Source organism: Phasianus colchicus, chromosome 3, assembly GCF_987193195.1.
Source record: "Phasianus colchicus chromosome 3, bPhaCol1.hap1.1, whole genome shotgun sequence".
NCBI classification, from domain to species: Eukaryota; Metazoa; Chordata; class Aves; order Galliformes; family Phasianidae; genus Phasianus; species Phasianus colchicus.
In genome coordinates this window covers 22,393,129-22,416,292 of record NC_143438.1, presented here as the reverse complement: position 1 = coordinate 22,416,292, position 23,164 = coordinate 22,393,129, and the positions used below count along the sequence as shown (strand labels likewise).

General features: G+C 43.3%; 1 protein-coding gene across 1 annotated transcript in view; it reads right to left on the bottom strand.

Moving 5' to 3' along the window:
- MYO10 (myosin X) overlaps positions 1-13,729 on the bottom strand; it is a 150,935-nt gene extending 137,206 nt beyond the window's left edge. The window contains exon 1 of the mRNA XM_031589235.2: positions 13,491-13,729. Coding sequence (XP_031445095.2) covers positions 13,491-13,565 — 75 coding nt within the window. The 5' untranslated portion in view covers positions 13,566-13,729. The remainder of the gene's footprint in view (positions 1-13,490) is intronic.
- Positions 13,730-23,164: the final 9,435 nt, after the last annotated feature.

Below are 23,164 nucleotides of genomic sequence, written 5' to 3'. Positions count from 1 at the left end.
CAGCAGCAGCTTGTTTGGGCACTGCCAACGGCTGCTGATAAGAGGTGTGAGGCTCAGGGCAGGGAGCAGCTCACATGATTGCAATTCAGAAGAGACCTTTGTAGCAGCCCATGCTGCAGGAAGCTGTGTGAGAGCTCTTCTGTAAAGTGGAGCTGGAGCAAGCAGGACATGCCAAGCTGAACTTCATTTGACTCAGGATACGCATCTTCACAAGAAGTTTTACTATTATATTCCAAAACAAAACAGGTAACGCGTGCGTAATAAGAAGTGTGACAAATCCACAAAACTACTCAGTGCTAAGGGAGGAAGAAGACATGACTGAAAAAACATCAATGCTTGGTCAGTCAACAGACAAGAAGATGAAAGCCCTAACCCTGCACCAGAGAAATCAAAGACCGGTTAATTATTATTTAGCTTTTCCTACAAGTCCTGCAGTTCCTCACTTAATTATGCTGAAACACAACTTAGGGTACAAGAAAGCCGATCCATTGAATGAAGGCTTTAAACTGAGAACATGATTTGTGGAAGCAGCACTGTATGTAGGGCAAGGGAAAAAAAAAAAAAAAAAAAAAAAAAAATCAAGAGATCTGGACTGTGTAAGGTGCCCTGAGACATCCTCAGGAGTTCAACACAACTCCCAAGGACTACAAAACCTGCATCTCCTTCAAAGTAATTTCCAAACTGCTGGGGTCCTAGGACAGCCATCAGAGGGATCCCGCCTAACACATGGGGATCCTCCACCCCAGTGCTTCAGCACACATCCTCAGAGAGCTGACAGGCATGCAGGAAGAAAACCAGCCATAAGACAAAACGCTGCAAAGCTGGTGGTATTTCTGCTGGGAACGCAAGCCACTAGAAATGAACTGATACATAAAATTCCTTCATCTATTTCATAGTAGAGCCAAATAGCCATTTAAGCAGGTATACTTGAAGACAACCAGTTTTCTTTGTGCAGAAAAAAGAGAAGCTATTTTTAAAGCTATCTAGAAAAATGGTGTGACATAGCATACATTAATTTTCACCACATGGTAAAGATGAAAAACTGGAAAACCTCTCTCTTATCCATTTGAAAGCCTAACAAGTAACTTGTTTTTACTTATTTATAGATACTAATGGTTACCACTTCTGAACTTATTTTTCCTTCCCAATGAGTCACCTTTTCAGTAGGGAAACTAAGCTGTCAGCTACTAAGGTTCTTCCATTATTTTTCTCAGTATGGTTTTTGAGCTGTCAGCAAACTTCCAGGGCTTTGAAAAATAAACCAAACAAATAAAAGTAAGGCTTCTTAATTGTTTCAGTCGACTCCAACTACAAAAAGTCAGAAGAAAGGAGCATTTATGCAAAGCAATTGTTTTTTTTTTGTTTTTAAACAATCCCAACATAAGTCATTGTTACATAGTTTCTCCAAGTTACACAGTCCTTTCCCCAACTGTGTCAAATCATTAACCTAAACATAATAGATGAAAGGAAGTACATGCAAAATACAAACATGTTAGTCCACTAACATCAGCATTAGCAAGGAACAAGAGCATAAACATCATATTTTAGATCTGTTCGGGCAATGAGTGGAAGGTACTATTTTTCTGCATTCCTCTCCTCCACACTGGTATAAGAAAGGAACCAACGGCACAAAGCATTGCAGCTGGATTACAATAAAATCAACAAGCTGAATAAATACACACATCCATAAAAGAAGTGACCATTTATAAAGCCATAGCTTTGACCTTATTAATGTAGCCTTAAAGCACACAAAAGAACCATCCTAACTTTCAGATATCATGAGACCCTTCCATAGGTGAAGATGCAAACAAGAGGGTTCCCAGTGATCAAAGGCCTCAGGCAGAACGCTCACCATGCTGCACAGAACTCTCAAAATTTCTCCCTCTTCTAACAATTGCAAAGATTTGATTAAAACAAAAAACAAAAAAAAAACCCACAACTGTTTCCTGAAGAGCATCACAACTGCTCTTCTGAAGAGAGTAAGCAAAGAGTAAACTCACTGCTTACTAGTAACTCTGGTACAGCATCTAGAACAAAGTTAAGGGAAAATACAATTGCATGAAAACAGTATAACTTTCAGTGCCAACAAAACTACAAGGAGTAATTTCTTGCTCCAGTACTGTTATCACTGATACAGCAGTACTAACATGCTAAAGTTGTAACTTTTAGAGCACTTAGGACATAGGTCTCATTGCAGGACTTTCTTGAGGATAACCTCACATTTCCCCAGTAAGCCTCCGTGAAGCTATCCAAAAGCATGCCATCATTCAACAAACAGAAGAAAAAGACTCTAAAGGACAATCCTAAAAAGGACAACTTCTCAAAACATTTGAAACATTGAAACCAGCTCTGCAGTGACTTTGGCCCACTATGGCCACTCAGACTACATAAAGGAACTGCACACTTTTCAAAATCAAGCATTTGGAAGCAAATATAGGTAAGAATTTCAAACAGGTAGCACATAAGCTCAAGAATTTGAAATTCATTATTACAGCTTGTATTTGTCAGTTTCAGAAGCAGCTGGAACACAGTAAGTCTCCAGTTACTATCTGAAGAAAAAGGATCCCCTGACTAACATTCTCCATTGAACACTCCATGGAGAGCTCTAAGAAACAGGCTGTTGACAAAGGACCAAGCCCAAAAGGAATAATAGAATCACAGAATGTCCTGGGTTGAAAAGGACCACAATGATCATCAAGTTTCAACCCCCCTGCTATGTGCAGGATCACCAAGCACCAGACCAGGCTGCCCAGAGCCACATCCAGCCTGGCCTTGAATGCCTCCAGGGATGGGGCATGCACAATCTCCCGGGTCAACTGTTCCAGTGAGTCAACACCATCTGTGTGAAAAACTTCCTCCTAATATCTAACCTAAACCTCCCCTGACTCAGTTTAAAACCATTCCTCCTTGTCCTATCACTATCCACTCTTGTAAACAGCCATTCCCCCTCCTGTTTACACGCTCCCTTCAAGTACTGGAAGGCCACAATGAGGTCTCCCCAGAGCCTTCTCTTCTCCAAGCTAAACATGCCTCAATCCTCCTTCATAGGAGAGGTGTTCCAGCCCTCTGATCATCTCAGTAGCCCTCCTCTGGACCTGTTCCAAGAGTTCCACGTCTTTCTTGTGCTGGATGCCCCAGGCCTGGGAAAAATATATAGATCTGGGCATCACTTTCTGTCTTCCACCAGCTATGGACAGCATCACCTTAACTGCCTCATACGAAGGCTTCCTTCTGACAAAGCTGTGATTACAAAGTAAAAGTTTAACACAAGCATTTAATTACACTGCAATTATGCTTATTCACAGGCTTTGTATAAAAGACTCAGGAAGTTCACTACTGCACCCAGCCTGGAGTCATTTAAGGTACTGAATCACCCAGGCAAAATGGTACACATTAACACTGAAATTAGGAAGAGAGGCTCTCAAAACTGCAAGAGAATTGCTCTTTTGCTGCAAATGCTACGCAGCTCTACGTCAAAATCCCATCTGCCATCTGTTGCAACTTTTCAGATTTGGCGTGAAAACTATTGGAAATCTAACTGCAAGGATTGAAAGAGGGCTGCTGCACACATTATATTTTATAGCATAGATTTGCTGCGCTGAATAATTTGTTTATTCCTGAAAATAGATTATTAAATATCACATGGCAGAAGGCGACTGTCAGCTCTTAAACAACAAAGAGCTCACTTTATCAGATATTCGTTCTGGTGTACTCTTTGAAAAGAAACAGGAAATGCCATCCTTCAAAGCCCCACTGTAAAAGCCACGCTGACTTTCTTCTGTGGAATATACGAGACTCAATCATTACACAGAGTAAACAAACCTATTCATTGTACTTATCACCAGAAAGCTGTAATAAGGAGATAAACTGAATTCCCGCAGCCACATCTATATTTAATAAGGGGAAGAGATCCAAAAAAGACCAACAAGACAAGAAGTCTGACCTACAGAATCCCCGTCTATTTCTTGTCCTGGCGTGAACCCCACAGCCTTGCCAACTTGGCTTCTTCCTGAAGCAAATAAAAATATAGCCTAACCAAGATACACAGCTCTTTTCTGAGCCACTGAAGTGGTCAAACTGAAGTGATCTCTTTATGTAGTCCTCTGCTACTGCTAACTGCACAGCTTTGTAGAACAAAGGAGTCTGGCTTTTCCTCAGGATAAACAAGTCTGTAAGGAAAACAATCCCCTACCTCTCAACAAATGCATTTAGCTTCACCTGCGTAAACATTCTGATGACACGCTAAACAGCAACTAAAATAGGACCAAATCATCTGTTTCTTTTAACACTGTAAACATTAATATGTTTTCAAAACAAGGAATAAACTTCTCATATCTCCTGGTGCCAAAACCAGGGCCAACTGCTCTGAAGGCAAAGGAAAGGCATGAGAATCTTTCCAGATAAATTCTGAATTTCTGATATCAAGTTCAGGAAGAAAGATCATTTACATATATACTGCAAGGCACAAAAAATGCAAGATTGACAACAGTACCATTTTCAGAGTCCGGCACTGCATCAAGAGCTAAAAGAATGTTTTCTCCAAGTGCCGCAGAACTGATGGAGTTCTTCTTTACTGCCTTCTGAAGGTGTGCAAGGCTCTAAAGGAAGAAGACCAAGGGGCTTGCAGTATTCATGTCAATTACAACTTTCAAAAACACTCGGCTTTGTAATTCCAGCTGAAGTTAATGACAGCTTCAACTCAATCCCAGCATAGAAGAGACAAGCCATAAGAAAAAGCCCTTGGGTAAACTTGTTTAGGGTGGGAATGCACTACGCCCCCCAGGGAAAGCCAACAACCAAGTGTTTCTCTCTGCTGAGGTGTGAGGCATCCCCCACGAGGACATTCTCCAAAACAAAACAAAGAGAGCCTTATATTAACACATCATCCTATCACTGGCCTATAATAAAGAATTATTAACAGTCTCCAGGAACATATAGGAAGAAGCAATACTAACACATCAAAGTGCATGTAGCCTTTTATTTCCTGAGCCATCCAACACAGTGGTTTACCCTTTGTGTGCCATTAGCCAGGATCACGTGTGAAGACACAGCTCAACTCCTGAGGCCTGCTGCTAAGCTTTCCTTTCTTCTTTTTCCATTCAGAACCAAAACCCAAATAACTTCACAGAACAATTTAATTTAAGAGAACTCTTCAATATTCACTTTTGCTCAGTATTCACTAAAAAAATCTCCAGCAAGGCTCTCCAAAAGATGAGGATTACATACTTTCAAAAATATAGCCTGATACTACAAGCCAGGCAAAATCCCCCAGTAAAGCAGAGGAAGTATATGCATCATACGTATGTATGTGCTTTATTTGCAGAAAAATGCATTGACATACAACTACAGGAAGCTTATTCAACTCTGAAGTCCAGCAGGATACAGAATGGCACAGGACAGATTAATAGACATACAGATGCCCAGATCTGAGCTCTGCTCCGATATATTTCCATTTAGTCACTGGAGGAAAGGTCCCTAAGATGCATGAGAAATCCAACTTAAGATATATTACTCATAATCCAAATTTTCACTGCAAGTTCACAAAATTATAAAAATGACCACCACCTTTCAGTTTTGAATACTTCCTTCCATCCAGAAGAATAAACTGCCAAGTTTTCCTCAAAGCCTTAAAAGGGCTGGAGCGCTCTCTCTTTTTTTTTTTTTTCCCCAATTGCTGAACATGGTTGCTTCTTCTTTGCAAACAATAACTATGCACAGAGCCATTTGCTCAGAGTAATAACAAGATCTCATATAGAAACTGTGTGTTAAGCCACTCCATAGAAGAGTTTACTCAAAATGGAAATGTTAACAACGCTGGTCAGTAAAACCACATACTGATTTCTGCCAGGTTTCAAATCCAAACCAAAATTAGGTCTGTTACAAGTAAGCTGTTCAACAAGGAAAAATATGCATTAGCAAGTTCCTCCAACATAATTCATATTTGAGATTTCAATGCAGAAAAAAATAGAATTCTAATAGTCACTTGGTCACAAAGGAAAATAATACCTAAGCAGAGAGTAAACCACATCAGGTGGTTAGTCCCTGGAGTAACACCTCATAGAGCAGCTGCAGAACATGCAACATCTACCTGATCTTGAAGGTTTTTTTCCCCAACTTGAGCAATTTATGATTCTATCCAGCATAAGGCATCAAAAAGCAGCATAAGCTACCCCTGAGGTACCATCCTGATTATGGACTTCGCAGAAATCAATCTAGGACTGGACAGGACATTCTGTCTCAACACCCTACTGCTTCTCCAATCTCTTCACTCCACTCTTTCATCTTTTTCTGTAGATACTTTTTCAACATACAGTGTTCAAATGACAAAGCAGTCATTTCTTCTTCAGCATGGATACAGTTTACTTTGTAAGACTGACCTGGAAGACAGCGAATACCAGTTCTTGTTCTGCATTCAAATTTTTAAAAGGACACATCTTTAAAAGTACAGAGTGTTTGAGCTACTTAGTAGTCTTCTAGCTAAAAGGATAATCCAATTAACTTTTCCTAGCTGACTGGCTGTCCAAAACAGAGTTGCATTGCTGCATTGCAATTAATATGACCAGTGGATAATGCTCAAGTTTCAGACCTTCACAGGCTATCTTAGGAAATCATAAGTAATGAAAAAATAAATGAAAGAAAAAGTAAAACCCAAAATACCCAAATGAGAACTTGTCCAGAACTGTCCCGTCAACACATAGCCATCCTCTTCCAAGGCTCACTAGTAAATTAAGATGCCGTGCAATAACAAATAGTAGGAAGATCAAGAGAAGAAGGAATGTATAAGTCATGACCCTCTCACACAAGCCTGAAGTTATAATCAGTCTAGCCAGTTCTGAGGTCACATCCCCAAGCTTGTAGCCACAATTAGTGACTTAAGGGTGGTAATTCTCTTTTTTCCCCCTCAGCATAAGTCTTAATTCCCAGTGACTTTTTACTGCTTGCATTTCCCCAGAGCTCCACCCAAAGCTACATCTAACTCAGACCTCAGCTGGGAGATGTGATTCACCAGGGGAAATACCAGTCTTGTGGCTGAAGGGGTTTGTGAGATCAAACTGCCCAGAGGACACATTTCCCAGCTCTCTGCAGAACAGGATACATGGAATCAGAGAGGCTTGTATTTACTGCACTGTGCATGCAAAACATGGAACTGCTGTTCCTGCCAGAGTGCATTTCAGGAGATAGCACCATCCTCCTCCTAACCCAGCATGTGCACTGGAGCTGCACTGACCCAAGAGATACCTAAAAACATTTCTATTGCTGAATGGGTATCAACTAAAAGTACCATATTCACTCCTGATATTAAAAGAAAGAAAAACAAACAAACAAAAAAAAAAAAACAGGCATGCTGTTCACTTACCAGAGGCTAGCCTGATAAAGTGACACCACATGAATACACACAGAAATGCATATCTACATATAGGCACACGATGTTGAGGACCTACTAATTTTCCACGAGTAAAAGCTCAAAAATAGAATCATGAGAGACTCACACCAAGCTGAAAGCCAAGATTCAGCTAAAATCAACCCAGTGGTACAACTAAACCAGATTACAGTATAATTATTGATGAAAGGCCACAATTTTTTCCTTCTATCCTTTGCAGTATGCTGGGACAAAGAAAGTACTGGCAGGATTTCTCAGGTTACTCAAGGGAGCAGTTAAACTACATAGAATCTGCATGAACTCCATCGGCACAATACAGAGCATATCCAGACAACAAGCTATAGCTCTTCAACCATGCACTGAAGGAAGCTCTTCCTCAGGGCATCAGAAGAAGAGCATGTCGGTCTTCCAGATGATAAAATAATCTTAGTATTTACTGGTAGGACAACCCCATGGCACACACCAGTGATCATGAGGATTTCATTCAGAGAGGCAAAGCCTGCTTGGATTTCACACACACAAGAGTAGATGACCCAAAACATGCCAGATCTTCACCAGAGTCTTGGCCATACTTGGCCTCCTGCGGCTGCCTGGGGATTGGACAACACCAGAAAACCTTCAGCAGCCCTTCCTGGGAGCAGACTGGCTGGCACAGCAGTGGGCACGTGATGGAGATGTCCCTTATGACCAAGAGCAGCTCTTGCAGAGGTATACTGCCTGCCTGCTTCTACACAGCAAAATGGAAACCTGAAAATTGCATCCAGATACAAAGCATCTGCAGCTGTAGTGTTTTCCCTGCTTAAAAACAACAACAAAAATCCTAAGTGAAAATATATTTAAGAAGGAAAATCTGAGCAAAATTGTTCACACATGACATAATATCAAGAATATACAATTCTGGAAAAAAAAAATAAATGCAGCCATTTTCATTAGGTATCACCAGAAGGTAAAAAATTATACACAGAAGCAAGCATAATTTTTGTAGCGGTAAGGTTTTCACAGCCCTCCTGTAGCTGAAATCAGACTGAACATATAAGAAAAAAAAAAAAACAACCAAAAACCTTGAGCTATTTCTGCACAACATAAAGCCTCTATATTGCTAATTCCAACAGTTATGCTTTATAGCTTTAAGAGAATTCTTGTGTCATTTTACAATGTTCATGGTGCCAGCAGGGCTGCTAGGCTCCAGCTCAGTTATGACTATGCTTCAGTTGTACAAATACATCTTATGAAAGGCACATGTGAAATATATGTAGCAGGCAGTGGAGATGACGGGCTACCAATGCACTGAACATGATTTCCTGACTTACAGGAACAAACCCACCAAAAAATGGTTTTGTTTTTTTCTTTTCTAACCCAAAGTAGCCCTGAGCCCTCTTGAAATGTTGAATTCTGCTCAAAACAGAATGTTCTCCAATCAACATAAAAATAATTGCTGGCTAAACAATTATCAGCTTTAAACTTTAAGAAACAACAATTATATAAAAGAAGCACTTATGCCTCAGAAACTTCTGAAAAGCAGGCAACATAACAGCCAAAAAAAAAGCACAACTCTTTGGCAGGGCTATGGCACTCAAGCCCTTCAGAAACCTAAGCTCTATGTCATCACATGAAGGATGGTGGCTCTTCCCCATTGGTTGCAGGAAAAGTTCTCTTCAGACCGCTTATCCAGAGTGAGAGCTTTCAGCCCTGATAGGTACTACCTCTGACAGTCCCCTGAAGTTAAGCTCAAAGCCTCAGAAGGTATTTCTATCCCATATCCTTCCCACTGGGGGAGGTTTAACGCTTGCTCCTTCAGGACATACACTGGGATCACGCCTCCCCACCAAAAGAGGGTATTTATCAGACACTTCCAGCTGTGGAAAGCACACCTTAAGGAAGCCACCTTGAAAAGGCTTGCGTCCAAAGGAGACCACGAAGATGATCAGAGTGCTGAAGCATCTATCCCACAAAGAATCTGAAGGAGCTGGGTTGTTCAGCCTGGAGAACAGAAGGCTCCAAGGAGGCCTCACAGTGGCCTTCCAGTACTTGAAGGGTGCTTTTGAACGGAAAACAGAACAACTTTTTACACAATCTAATTGTAATAGGACAATGATAGGACGAGGAGAAACAGTTTTAAACTGAAAGAGGAGAGATTTAGGTTAGATGTTAGGATGCCCATAGAAGCTGTGGTGCCCCATCCCTGGAGATGCTCAAGGCCAGATCAGACGGGGGCTCTGGGCAGCCTGACCTGGTGGTGGCAGCCCTGCCCACAGCACAGGGTTGAAGTTGGCTCGGTTTGAGATCCCTTCCAACCCAAACTGTTCTGTGATTCTAAGATTCTATGAACAAAAGGTTCCAGCAGTATCATTAGAAATAAAAACAAACCTGTGCACAACACAAGAGAAACATCAGTAGGATCTCGATGATGATGCTTTTAAAACCTTGTGCTTCTAAGATCCAGAGAGAAGGCAGACACAAGGCAGGAGACAGAACTTTTCTCCCCCCACACTCCTTCAGCTTTGATAAATAACAGGAAAAAATCCTGTCTTCTAAGCTCAGCAGCAATGACACGAACCAATTCCTGCAGCCTGCACACTGGTGCTGGCAGCCCTAAGGAGTCAATTTCCCATAACCAGGCCAGTGACCATAGCTCAGTGGGACATGCTGTACACACAAAGCAAAGCAGTTCCCCCATGAGAAGAGGGCCTGCTCAACTTCTCCATCCACTTTCCCAGCGTGGGAACTTTAGCTGCTGAAAAGGCTGTTTGAACTTCCATCTTTTCTGTATGATATTTCCTTGCATTGCTTCTCATCTTGTGATGCATTTCCTCCTTCCCTCATGCCACACACCCCCTACTAGCAGGGATACACTTTCCAATGAAGAAAGAAGCCTGACTTCTACTTTAAGATAGCAACCTGGTTGTTTATCAAACATACAGGATTTGTTTGTTCAGGCTGTTTTGAGCAACGCATCCAAATGGCTCTACTGCACACATCCACATTTTTAATATTTTCATTCACTAGGGATCTCATTTTTAACACTTTAGACACGAAAATAAGACTCTAAATATACTGAAAAAGTTCAGATTCCAACACGTATCTTCTTTCAAACACCAAAAGTTAGCACAGACCAGTCAGCAGCCCAAGATATTTTTAAGTAATCTCTCAAAAAACTTCTCTTCTGAATTTAAAATGCAATTTTATGAAGTCAAGTCATTTTATATCTTCCAGCAATAAAAGCATTTTGGAAGACGCATTTCAAGGCTGACTTTTTGAGCCATAACCTTTACTGAGAACAATTTTTAACTTTTACATTTTTGCTTGTTTGGTTGGCTGAGTTAGAAAACTGGTGTGGAGATGTAAATCAAGGTTCACCTGGAGATAGAGCACCACTTGTCACCTAGTAAGACTAAAAGGCAGAGATAGAAACTAGTAATGGGTAGAAATGGGATAGCAAGATTCATAACCAAAAGCTGCACTGCCATGGATGCCTGGTGTCAGCTGAGCAGCACGAGCTGGGAGCTGCCTTACCGCTTATTTACTGCGGCAAGTACCAACAAGAATGCTTTCTCTACTACTCACACATACATATGCTCAAGCAAGGTCTTATGCAATCATCTAACTTTGTTCCAGTGAGCATCATAACACACTATAAGTTGGTACAACCAGCACCTAGCTATGGAAAAATACAGAGGGAAAAAAAAAATAAAAATACGTGCAGGATTTTCTCTAGAACACCTGCTAGTTGTTTGTGTGCAATAGCCACACTCAACTCTCCTATCTCCAGTGCACTGAGCAGGGCTCCTTGGTAACACCAAGCAACACTCCCTGCTAAGTGTCGGGTTAATTCTCTTTAAGACCTTTTCACTTGGCAGCTTCTCACCAAATAGGCAATTGTATCAGCAGACATATGTCACTGTCAAGCAAGAGCAGACCAGCCCTGATACCTGCTCCTCTCATCCAGTTTCCTCTTCCTTGCGAGCACCAGAACCTATTTTAATTAGGACAATAATTCTCTCAGATAAGTCGGTAAATATTTTCATAACGAGCAGCTGCAGGATGTCAGCCTCACACAAACTCAACCAGCAGCTCAGCCCAGCCTCTCCAACACCAGTTGTTGTATGGTAGCTGGGTCAGGCCCAGTGCATTTCTGCCACTGTGCATTATATTCTCCATATGTAATTTCCATATGCGAGGGAAGGAAAATGTTTATATTCCCGGGTGGGGCTCTGGATGCAGATTAAAGTCAAGGTGCTATATTTACTGATCTTTTAAAGTAATATCAACACCTTGAAAGGGAGCAAAAGTTCTTAAGAAAGATCAAAGTTTGTATGCGGCAGCCACAGATTAACATAAATATATGCTGAAATACCAACACAGCCCAGCAAAATTTACTTGCTTTTTGCTGCGGGCAAGTAATTTTGGCTCACAGGGGAGGCAAAGCCATTAGCTCCCTTCTTCATCTTTATGTAGGGCATGCTACCATACCTTGTGTCAGAGTGAATGACTCCCCAGATTAATTCTGCAGGGTTCAGCTAATGCCGGCACACTGCTCACCGCTTGCAAGCTTTGAAAGGTGAGGGCTGCATCCTCCATGGGTTAATAAGCCATTATTGCTTAACACCAGTTTCTTGAAAGTTAATCCTGCATTTCTTCCCTCTTATTGCACCTGACAGAACTTTTGTTGTCAGACAAATGAAGAGCTAACAAGCAGCAAGGTGTACGGGTTGCTTTTATGTGACTAATTGCCGTTCTGGTAAACAGATCGCTTCTCTTTAGTTTTATTTTTCTTGTGGGACTATAGCAGCGCAGAGAGCACAAGGCAGCTGCTCCATGAGGGCAAAGGAGAGTTCTGCAGATTAATGCTATCCTGGTGAGCAGATGCCTAGCCTGCATTTAAAATGTTGACAGCAGGATTGCTTCGGTGAGGGATGTCATTAAAACACCTGCACACCATCCACCGGCAGTCCCAGCTCGGCTGCAGGCTGTTCCAGTGATCCACAAGCACTGCACACATGTGGACACAGACACACTTGTACCCAATGCCTTACACTCACAAGGCAGGCTGCTGCAGTTAGTTAAGCACTACTACATAGAACAGCCAGCTCAGGCAGAGCATAGCCCAGCTTCTGCTTGCAGTGCTTGCTAAGAACAAGCAGCAGTGTGCCTTTAATTCTGTTTCCTCACCTGGCATAACGAAGTTGCCAAGATCATGGAATTATAGAATCATAGAATGGCTTCGGTTGGAAGGGACCTCAAACCCAGCCAGCCCCAACCCTGGGTCGTGGGCAGAGCTGCCATTCACCAGGTCAGGCTGCCCAGGGCCACATCCAATCTGGCTGTGAGCACCTCAAGAGATGGGGCACCACAGCTTTTATGGGCAGCTGTGCCAGCACCTCGCTGTCCTCTGAGTAAAGAATTTCTGCCTAATATCTAACCTAAATCTCCCCTCTTTCAGTTTAAAGCCATTAAAGATGCACGAGGTAACTACAAAGTTCCAGTTACTTCCAAGACCGAAGTGCCACTCCTTTGTGCTTTGTATCGGAAGATTTTACAACTACTAAATGACACGCACCCAACAAACGGCCGTCAAGCACAGGTAGCCCGACACCAGCCCTCTCCTGCAGCTCCGCCACCTCAGGGCTCCCACGCCCAGAGCAGAGCAGAAGCAGCGCTCTGTCCACCTCTCTTTGGGCACCGAGTCGAGGCACGGCGATCCCCCGGTGCCGGACCGGGAGGCGGCGCTGGGCCGCCCGGGCGCTCCCACCGTTCCTCCGCCGCCTCCGCTCCGGCGTGGCTCAGGCAGCCCGCCACCGGATTATATTCTCCAAAAGCATTTCATTTTCGGTTAGAGCCCACTAAAACTTGCTACTCAAACTCCCCCACCCCTGGAGCCACAGCTGCCCGCAGCTTGCAGCTGCGCCCGCCGGCTCCCCGCGTTCCCACGTAGCGCCGCTCGCTCCCCCGCGCTGCCCCCCGGCCCCGGGGCTCACAAAGCGGGGTCGCGGGGCCTCTCAGCGCCGAGCCCCGGGAACGGAGCGCCGGGCCGGGGGCACCCCGCAGGACATCCCGTCCCGCCGAGCCGCCCCGCTCCGTGCGGGAGGCGCACCGCCCGCCCCGCGCTCACCTCCGCCAAGAAGTTGTCCATGGTGCCTCCCGGGCCGCCCGCAGAGCGCAGCGCCGGGACCCCGCCGCGCACCATGTGCCGGGCCCGGCCCGGCGCCACCGAGCCGCCCTCCGCTGCCTCAGCCGCCGCGCCGCTCCATCGCGCCCGAGCCCGGCGGCAGCCCGCAGCCTTTGTCCGCCCACCCCTTCGCGCCTGGAGAAGGAGGAGGAGGAAGCAGCAGCTCCAACAACACGCTCCAGCCCCGCGCCCGGGGCCGCCCCGTCCCGAACCGACGGGGCAGAGGCGGAGCTGGAGCCGAGCCCCGCCCGCAGCTCGGGCAGCGACCCCCAGAGTGCAGCCCAGCCCCAGCCGGCAAGGGGTGAGGGATCGGTCCGTTCGATCGGTCGGTTTGAAACGCAAAGCACGCGTCAGGCAGGAGTTCCTGACAAAGTTAGAGCTCCTTTAAAGAATACGTACCTGCAGGCTTTCGTTGTGTGCGGCAGGATCTTATTTAAGTTTGTTGCGATTTTGTGCACGGGCTGTGAAGCGGGTGTGCTGTGTATTGAATGCATCTCGCAGCAGCCCTGGTGTGTACCGTCTTCGGGTCACCTCCTAGGAGCACACCGGGCTCCGCTTGGGGACACCTTTTGCACGTCTCCGCAAGGCAGGTGGGAAATGTTCATTTATGAAAACACTTATTTTTATTTACAGGAAGAACCTCGTGGAAAAGGTTCAGTTCCAGTCACGAAAAAAAGTAAAGGCAGTATTACAGTCTTTTGTTCTCAGGCAGGTCCCGGCTCTGCTTTGAGAGCTCCAGCACGGGAGTGCTATTGCAGATGCCCTGGATACCAGAAGTAAGCGCGAGTGTGCAGCTCAGCTTGTCAAGGTGTCACAGCTGCTGCTACAAGCGCTGCTACAAAAGCGAGCTTAAGGGAAAAACGTTCTCTTTGTTTCTCTCCCTGCCATGAGGCAGCCCAAGGGATGCCCTGCAGCCTCCCGGGTTCTCTCCACCCAAGTGTGCAGTGCAAACCTCACTGCATCACTCCACAGCTCAAGTTTTGCAAAGGATTCCTCTTGAATGCAGCAGCTCACTGTGAAGTTAGCCTAAATTACTCCATTAATACTGTGAAAATCCCTAAGTGGAAGATCTGCAGCTCTCATCCAAACTACCGTGCTTCCAAAGTTGCTCCAAGGGAATAGGTTTTTTCCACAACCACTGCGCTAGAAAGCTTTCTCACTCAGACAAGACCTAATTTGGGGAGGGCTGAGTCAGATCTGGGGTATTTACGAAGTTACTTTGACTTCTCATTGAGTACTTTGTTTGACACCATGCTATTGGAATGCACTGCAATATCTAGCTACTGTGTATGGAGGACTATGAAGCACAACACCACAGAAATTCAAGAGAATTTTGAATCTGCCATCCAATAAGAGCAGCCTGTGCTTTTTTAAAAAATATGTATTGCAGTACACTACAGAATAAGACCAGATTTTTGCTGCCTAAAAATATATCACAGAAAGAATGGGTATTCTCTTGCGACGTGAATGCATTACAAAAGGCTGCAAAATGCTTAAGATTTTTCTTAGAGCAACTGCAAAGAGCTGTCAGCAGGAGGGGAGTCGGAAGAGGGATTTGGGGAGCAGAGGGGAAAGGGAAGAGCAGATCATGCTGTTGCTCCACTGAGCCACTTCCTCTCCCATTCTTTGAATCAGCCCTGCTCGGGATTTGTAAGCCTCAGCATCTGTATTTCATAGGAAGGGGGTTTTGAAGCACTTTTCCTAGCTCTGAAAATGACCCCAAACTGGTTTCCTACTCATTTTATGCAATTGTTTTGGAATTTGGAAACCCCCACAGATATGCTACATACAGCTCCATACGTCTATGAACATCTGGGGACTTGGCCATGCTGCACAGCTCCAATTTTCATTTAATTGGTGGAAATTCCTTCACTGATTGTGTGCCTAAGGTAAATTACTTCCTTTTGAAGCTGCTCACATGCACGCAGGCTCAGTTTTCAGTCAGGAAGGGACAGAGGCTCTGCTCCACCTTCTCCCTGGCCCCAAAGGTCTCTGCTTGGTGTGGTGCTTGGTGGTGGCTGGCTCTGTGCACTACAACCTGGGCATGTGCTGGGCCACTTCACGCTCAGCCAGCCCACCAGCCTGTTGTGTGCCAGTACTCAGTGAGACTCAGTGAGATTTGCTACCCTGTTTGAGTCGGCTTGCATCTTCATCCAACTTTTGTGACCAGATTTCCCTCTACCAATAGTAGCTTAACTCCCCATGTTTGACCCAAATGTCCCACAAAAGATAGGCATTTCTTCCTCCCAAAGCTCTTGTGCTATCTTAGCAGCTACAGTTTTTGTAAGACTGGACATCTAGAACAGATTTCAACCACTCATCACTATCAACTAGTGGAAATCTCCCATAGCAGACAGCTCTGTTCTGCCCTGGAGGCAAAAACAAAGTACTGACTGACTGCAGTTCAGTTACCTGTAAATCAGAGGGTTCACCTGAGCCACGTTTCTTCACTGGGAATTTCCACAGACCAAATCTGTAGAATTTTTTAAAAAGGTTTATTACACCTGCATTTATTACACAGTTCATAGATAGAAGTGCATCCCAACAAACCATTAACTCATTCACTACCTCAAGCACACTCGGTTGAATTTTAGATGGCCATTTCCCAAAGGAACATTTTCCCCTGTTCTCATCTATGCTTAGCTGTCATGGCTCCTCAGGGGCAGCAGCACGCTGGGGCTGAGAGTGTGGAGTGTCCCCAGGCAGGGCAGGCAGGGCCTTGCCAGTGGCTTGCCAGGAGCAGGGCAGCAGAGGTACTGGTGCAGCCAGTAACTCTCTGTATATGAAACCAGATAGATCATTCTGTTGCCAGCCTGGTGTACTACCATAGCTTTCAGCCCTTTATGATGGTTTCTGTGCATTTGGCAAATCCTGCCCCTGGTTCAATAAGAAAATACTCATTCAGCTGCCGAAACCTTAGAACAAAAACCACGTGGGCCATCTTTACACTAAAAAGCTCTATAAACCTCTCTTAAACAAACAAACAAACAAACAAAATGTATTTTCTTTGTATGTATGTGATAGTTTGTTCTTGCCTGGCTTACCTTAGCTTTGCAGCTGCTGTTTTTTCCACTGTAGTATAACTGAACAGAGTGAATTTTAGCTTTTGCATGCCTGGCAGGTTTACTGCACAAAAGTTTTCCCTCTGCATTGCCCTTTAGAGAAGCTTGCCTTTCCCTGTGCTGGCACTCGGTTGTCTACCTTACCCCACAGCCCTGCCCCCCTTCTGTGGGACATGCAGATTGTTTTCAGTTGAATAATTAAATGGTGATAGAGTCTGTTAATTCAATCTTGTTAATTAAAAGGAGCCTAAATTAAAGTTTTCTTCTCACCAGAGAGAGGCAGTGCATTTCTTTGCTCCCAGTTCAAGGTCTCATTTTATTCAATCCTATCTCCAAAATGTTCTCTCATATTTTTCCCTTTGGAGTCTTTGTTTATGGCATACTCAGAGTGGCTTTGCATATAGTCTGTATTGCTGATACAAATCCCTTATTCTTTAAACTTAACCCAAATAAAGGAGGCCTTTTAACTATTATTTACTATTTCACAAGGGCTGCTATTGCCCTTGTGAGTTTCTGTCAGATTTCAGTGACTTGTTGTATACAAGATGTTTGGCATTGACATTATCCAAAAAAACCTCAAAGCTCAGTGGCAAGGCAGTATTGGAGAAGCCAACACTTCTGTAGTGGGTGACAAAGCACATGCAAGTTGCTAGCATGGAGCATGATATGCTACCTCACAGTGTTCAACAAATTGAAGTGGACCCGGGTTGAGGAAACATCCATTATCAATACAAGCTGGAGGATGAAAGGATTGAGCACAGCCCTGCTGAAAGGGACCTGGGGTGCTGGACATGAGCCAGCAATGTGCCATCCCAGCTCAGAAAGCCAACCGTATCCTGGGCTGCATCAAAAGAAGTATGGCCAGCAAGGTGAGAGAGGTGGTCCTGCCCCTCTGCTCTGTGGTGGTGAGACCTCACCTGGACTACTATGTCCAGATATGGAGTCCTCAGTACAGGAGAGACATGGATCTGTTGGAGCGCATCCAGAGAAGGGCCAGAAAGATGATCCAAGGAATGGAACACCTCTCCTACAAGGACAGCTTGAAAAAGCTGGAGCTGTTCAGCCTGGAGAAGAGAAGGCCGTGAGGTGATCTGATAACAGCCTTTCAGTATCTATAGGGGAGCTACAGGAAAGAAGGGGACAGACTCATTAGCAGAATCTGTAGTGGTGGAACATGGGAAAATGATTTCGAACTTAAAAAGCAGAGATTTATGTTAGATATAAGGAAAAAGTATTTTACAGTGAGGGTGATGAGCCACTGGAACAGGTTGCCCTGAGATGTGGTGAATGCCTGGTCCCTGAAGACACTCAAGGCCAGGCTGGACCAGGCACTGAGTGACCTGATCTATCTGTGGATGTCCCTGTTCATTGCAGAGGAGATGAATTAGATGACCTCTAAATTGGAATTCCCTTAGTCCCTTCCAATTCTAAGTCCCTTCCAATTCTAAGAATTCTATGATTGTATGAAATTTAAGCGTTAGGTCCTGTTATGTGGAGCCAGGACAAACCTAGCCCTTAGATGTGACAAGCAATGGATCAAATTAATTATTCATGCTCATATAAGAACTTTAGTTATTAATATCTAGGAGTAATAAATAAGGAGTGAAAAGCTGGCAGATTTTTGTAACAGCTTCATTTATTGCTACTGTGACAGTGAGTCATTTAAACATTTCCTTTTTATGTAAACAAGCTTCCAACAGGAATGAGCTAAAAAAGCTGGAAGAAATTTTCCTGGCTTCAGCCTCCCTCCTTTTTCAGGATCTTCCATCAGCTTCTTCCATCACTTTGACCTTTCTACACCCAAATTCCCCTGGCTGTAGTTTCAGCACAAGTATTTGGGGGAAGTCCTGGATCAGAAAAGAATAACAACTCTAGAAATGTCCCGCAGCAGTCACAGACACCATGGATGCAATACCTTCTGTATTTCTGAGCTGAACACATAGCCAAAATCATTCCTTGTTTTCCTGGAGCTGGATTTTCATATAACGATGCATTTAACCCTGTCAGTTTGGGGCCTGGCAAAAGGCATTAAGTGCATGTTGACCTGCCAGTGATTTTATCTCTCTTCTGTTGGCTTGCTTGTTTAGTGTTATCACTCCACAACTGTGATGCTTGGATTGTTTTACAGTTTTCCACCATCTCTACTTAAGAGATGCTGAGTTTTCTTTTTTAAATAGGTTTATGTTATAAGATTTTAAAATACAATTTCACAGAATCTAAACTTTTTTTTTCTTTTTTTTCCCCAATGACAGAGACACTTCTTGATTTAACAATTGGTAACAGACATAACAAGATGGACGCTTTTCTAGTTCCCTATGTTCCTGAATTCTACAGTTCTCCTAGACATTGCTTCCCTCAGGGCACTTCTGGCAGCATTACTATTCATGGAGGCTGGCTATTCCCCAAATTCAGCTTCTGTCCATCTTTGCTGTTCTAGCCTCATGGACCACTTGTCTCATCTAAGGTCACTGCTGTATTTCTTCCTCACCAACATCTCTCAGTTCAGCACTTCTTGTTTTACAGTCTTTCTTGCAACCTATTCATTTTGATTCTGTGTATCAGCTTGGTATACAGTTTTTACAGAAGATATCAATGTGTATTGTACATTTGCATTGATTTATCCCAAAAAGTTATCTACTGAAAGAAAAAGAGAGGATTGAAAGACAAAAGCTGTTGGAAAGGTTAGAATACGGTATCTATCTTATCTCCTTATGAATCATCTTACAAGTATATTTCCCTTGCCTTCTCCTAAGAAACTTGTTTAAAGCCATGTGTTTAAAGTCAACTTGTGATTCAAAAACCTCAGTCACAGCTTATGCATCTGTTTATTTACCAAGTAGCTAGACCTGTTGAAATATTGCTGCCCCTCTCTGAAGGTTACCTCCATCAGAGCAGAGCCCAGAGATGGGAAATATGAGGGCACCTTTTGCTGTTTCAGGGCTGAGCAAGCTATGTTGCTTCAAAACACTTCCTCTAGCAATTTAATGTAGGTCATCCACGTTTCTCCTGAGACAAACAAGGAACACCCACACTTTTCTTGTTACTGCCAGTGCAATGGAAGGAAAAATCTTTGGTGCAAAGGCAGCAAACTGCAGCAAATGCCAATCATAACGTACAGTACTGCAGTTAGTTCAATCAGCAAATATAAATCTGATGTTTCCTTTGCACTTGTGGTGTCAGGTTGGTTTAAATAATGTCCATGCTTTATTTCCACTTCTTATTACTCCTTCTGCCATAGTAAGTGCAAAGAGTAAGCATACCTTAGCACTCAAGGTTGGCATCAGATCCCTCCCACTTTTCCTGCTGAGGTTCACTGTGGGGAGCAGTCCCAAAACATGCATGCCAGCTTCCCTCTGAAATCAAGCTAAAAGATATGCTCCAGAAACACTCTTCTAGCAACAAAAAGGTATTCAGAGCACAGGGCCAGATTAAAGCCAGTCTGAAATGCAGCCTCCTGGAATGCACTTAGTGTAGACAATGGGTCCTCAGCATGATATTTCACCCTGCGGATACGCTCCTATTCCTCTGCACTATTTGCTTGTACAGCTTGGCCATTGTGCCACCATGGGTCAGTGCAGCAAGTGGGACAGGGAAACTGATTCAAGCATTTTATTTTGGCTTGGGTTCTAGTTTTGATTTCTTGGAAGAGCCTTGACAGAAAAAAGTTTTAATTATGAACTACTCCCTGAGTAGAGTCAGAAATATACTTTGCAAACAAATGTTGCAACTGAGAGAGATACAAAGACAAGGGTGCTCTGCACTGCTCTTCACATTTGTTTTCCATACCTGATCACAGCTTCAGAGAGCCCCAAGGGGGAATGTTTAGGGAATGTTTATGCCTTTCAAATATTTAGTCATGATCAGCCTGCAGGATAATTAATACTATCCATCAATATTCTTCTGTTAAAAGTTCTTTCCATGCATCTGCCATGTTAAGCAGAATACTCTCCCTTGACCCCAGATTCCTTCCTGTATTCGAAATCAGGAAATCTTATCATAGCACAAGAGAAAACAATGTTCATTTTAAAACAGACATGATTTCTCACAAACCTTGACAAAGCTAAAATCACAGCAATTCAGTCTTACTAGTATGCTAAAAATGCTGCAGATCTACACATTCTAGAAGAGGATGTTCTTAAAAAGTATGTTAAGAACTGAATTTAATAATAAAATAAAATAAAATTTTTTATCATTGTATCTTTTTCTAGCCACGTTTATATCTTAAATTTCTCTTGAAATCTTCTCAAAACCTCTGCCTTTACATTAATGTGATATATTCATTTTTGGTAGCTTATTTTCTCTGCTCAAATACATTTGTTTTGCTCTAACATATTATCCATGGATAATTTTAGGAAGTGTTTCTGTGGAACTGTAACTTTATAGGTTTGCTTATTTACTGGATGCATTCAATCAAATAAACCTGCAATTCCTTTAGTACAAACAAAAGATAAATTCCTGGCTTACATCAGCTTGCTGCCCCAGAATAGAATCAAAGGCTGTTGAGGTAGTTTATGTCCCTACTTAGAAATAGGAAAACCTTTGTTTTGTGTACAGAGATACTACGCACTTTAGCCTGAGACATTAGAGAAGCTGGGAAGCAAGCACAGTGCTACCTATATTCTTGGCATGCAGTCTGTCCGAACAGTATTTGATGTTTGTGTTTACTTGCAACATATGACAATTAATAGACTGAAAAGACATTGTCATGATGTTTAGTTTCAGGCTCGTTAAAGCATATACAACAGTGTATCTTCTATTTCCCTTGAACCTTATCTGGATTGCTCAACTGTGAACCATTCCCCCAGCATCCATAAAACTTCAGCAAGGCTCATTCTTTTCTTACTCTATGAATTACAGGATTTGCACAGGATGCAGCAGCAAACTGGAAATGGAAAAAATAAAGTAGAAAACAATTCTACAGATACAATTGCTAACATCAGAGTAACAAACAAGGTAGCAGGGTCTGTATTTTTAAAAGATTCTATGGTATTGAGCCTCTTAATTCCAATGGGCATCCAAAGGGAAACAGGGAAATAAATTGCATTTGGAATTCTGCAAATTCTTTTTCAAAACAGTGGTACCAGTGATGGCACATCCAGTCAAGTGGACTACCAGGCTCTCCTGGCTATTCTGCCCAGTTGCTACAAATAGGTGGAATTCCAGTTACAGTGGAATATACTGACTAATGGCCTCGTTTTGTCTATTTCTAACCACAAATGGAAAATTTTGTTGTGTTTGTGGGCAGAAGTTTGAACGCAGCACATTGGTGTATGTGGGTTTTCTGCTTCAGTTATTATAGCAGTAAATTTTTCTGCTAGAAAATTCCTAAGTCTTTAGAAGAGCCTTTTACTCAAAAGCTTCCCAAAGTCTCCTAGGTGCTCTACAACACAGCTTATTTCTTCTACATTCAGCACAAACTGTGTTTCATAGAAACATGGAGTCACAGAATGGCCTGGGTTGGAAAGGACCTCGAAGATCATCTGGTTTCAATCCCCTGCTATGTGCAGGTCGCCAACCACCAGACCAGGCTGCCCAGAGCCACATCCAGCCTGGCCTTGAATGCCTCCAGGGATGGGGCATCCACAACCTCCTTGGGCAACCTGTTCCAGTGTCACCACCTTGAAAATTTCAAGTTTAAAGACTTCAAAACCAAATGCAAACCTCTTTAGAAAGGAAGCAATGGCCAGCATGCTCACATGACAATCCTAGTTGAATCAGGTGAGATGGAGGGAAATCATCTAAAGGAAGACCTGGCAGAATAACCCACTGACATCTTGAACAGGATAACAGTGTTGCTTCTTCCAGTTACCAGAGCAAAACCTTCAGGAAGTCAACCAAGCCATTGCTCAGTGTATAGGTAAAGTACTGCAGCCATTCAGCTTGTGAACAGTAACTTGGCAGAATGGCTCTGCCTTGGCCAAGTGAGGCAGTTTCTGAAGCCTGATCTAGGCTAAGTTATGAAGTTGAAGTTGGTAACGCAGCAACAAACTTCAGTTTCCTTTCTGAATGATAGCAAACCTGAAGGATTTTTTTGTCTGGACTAAAAATAAAAATGCATGGCTAAAAAACTTTATGAGTTGAAAACAGATAAGCAGTTCCGCTTTGAAGATTAGTTTAATGAATCTGCTTTTGTCTAGATGTTTGCTACATGTGATTGGAGAAGGTTTCCTCTTGTTTTCAGAAAAGTAGGTGAACCCCTTCTCAGGAAAAAGTAAACATAAAAAGAAAAACAACATCAAAAGACTAAGCTGGGTGTTGTTGTGTCCTGAAATGTGTGCTAAATTAAAGCTGTGTGTTTTGTCTTTCCTGCTATTAATAACATCCTCAGAGGATACTGACTCATTCAATGACTGAAGTGCTTGTGGTTTGGGACCCATTCTGAGCCAATAGTCTTGGAACCAGGGAAGTTTTCCTTACATAAGGAAGCTTCCAGATCAAGCTGACTTTAACAACAAAGGTAGTGAGGCACTGGAACAGGTTGCCCAGAGATGTGGTGGAAGGCCTGTCCCTGGAGACACTCAAGGCAAGGCTAGACCAGGCTCCGAGCACCTGATA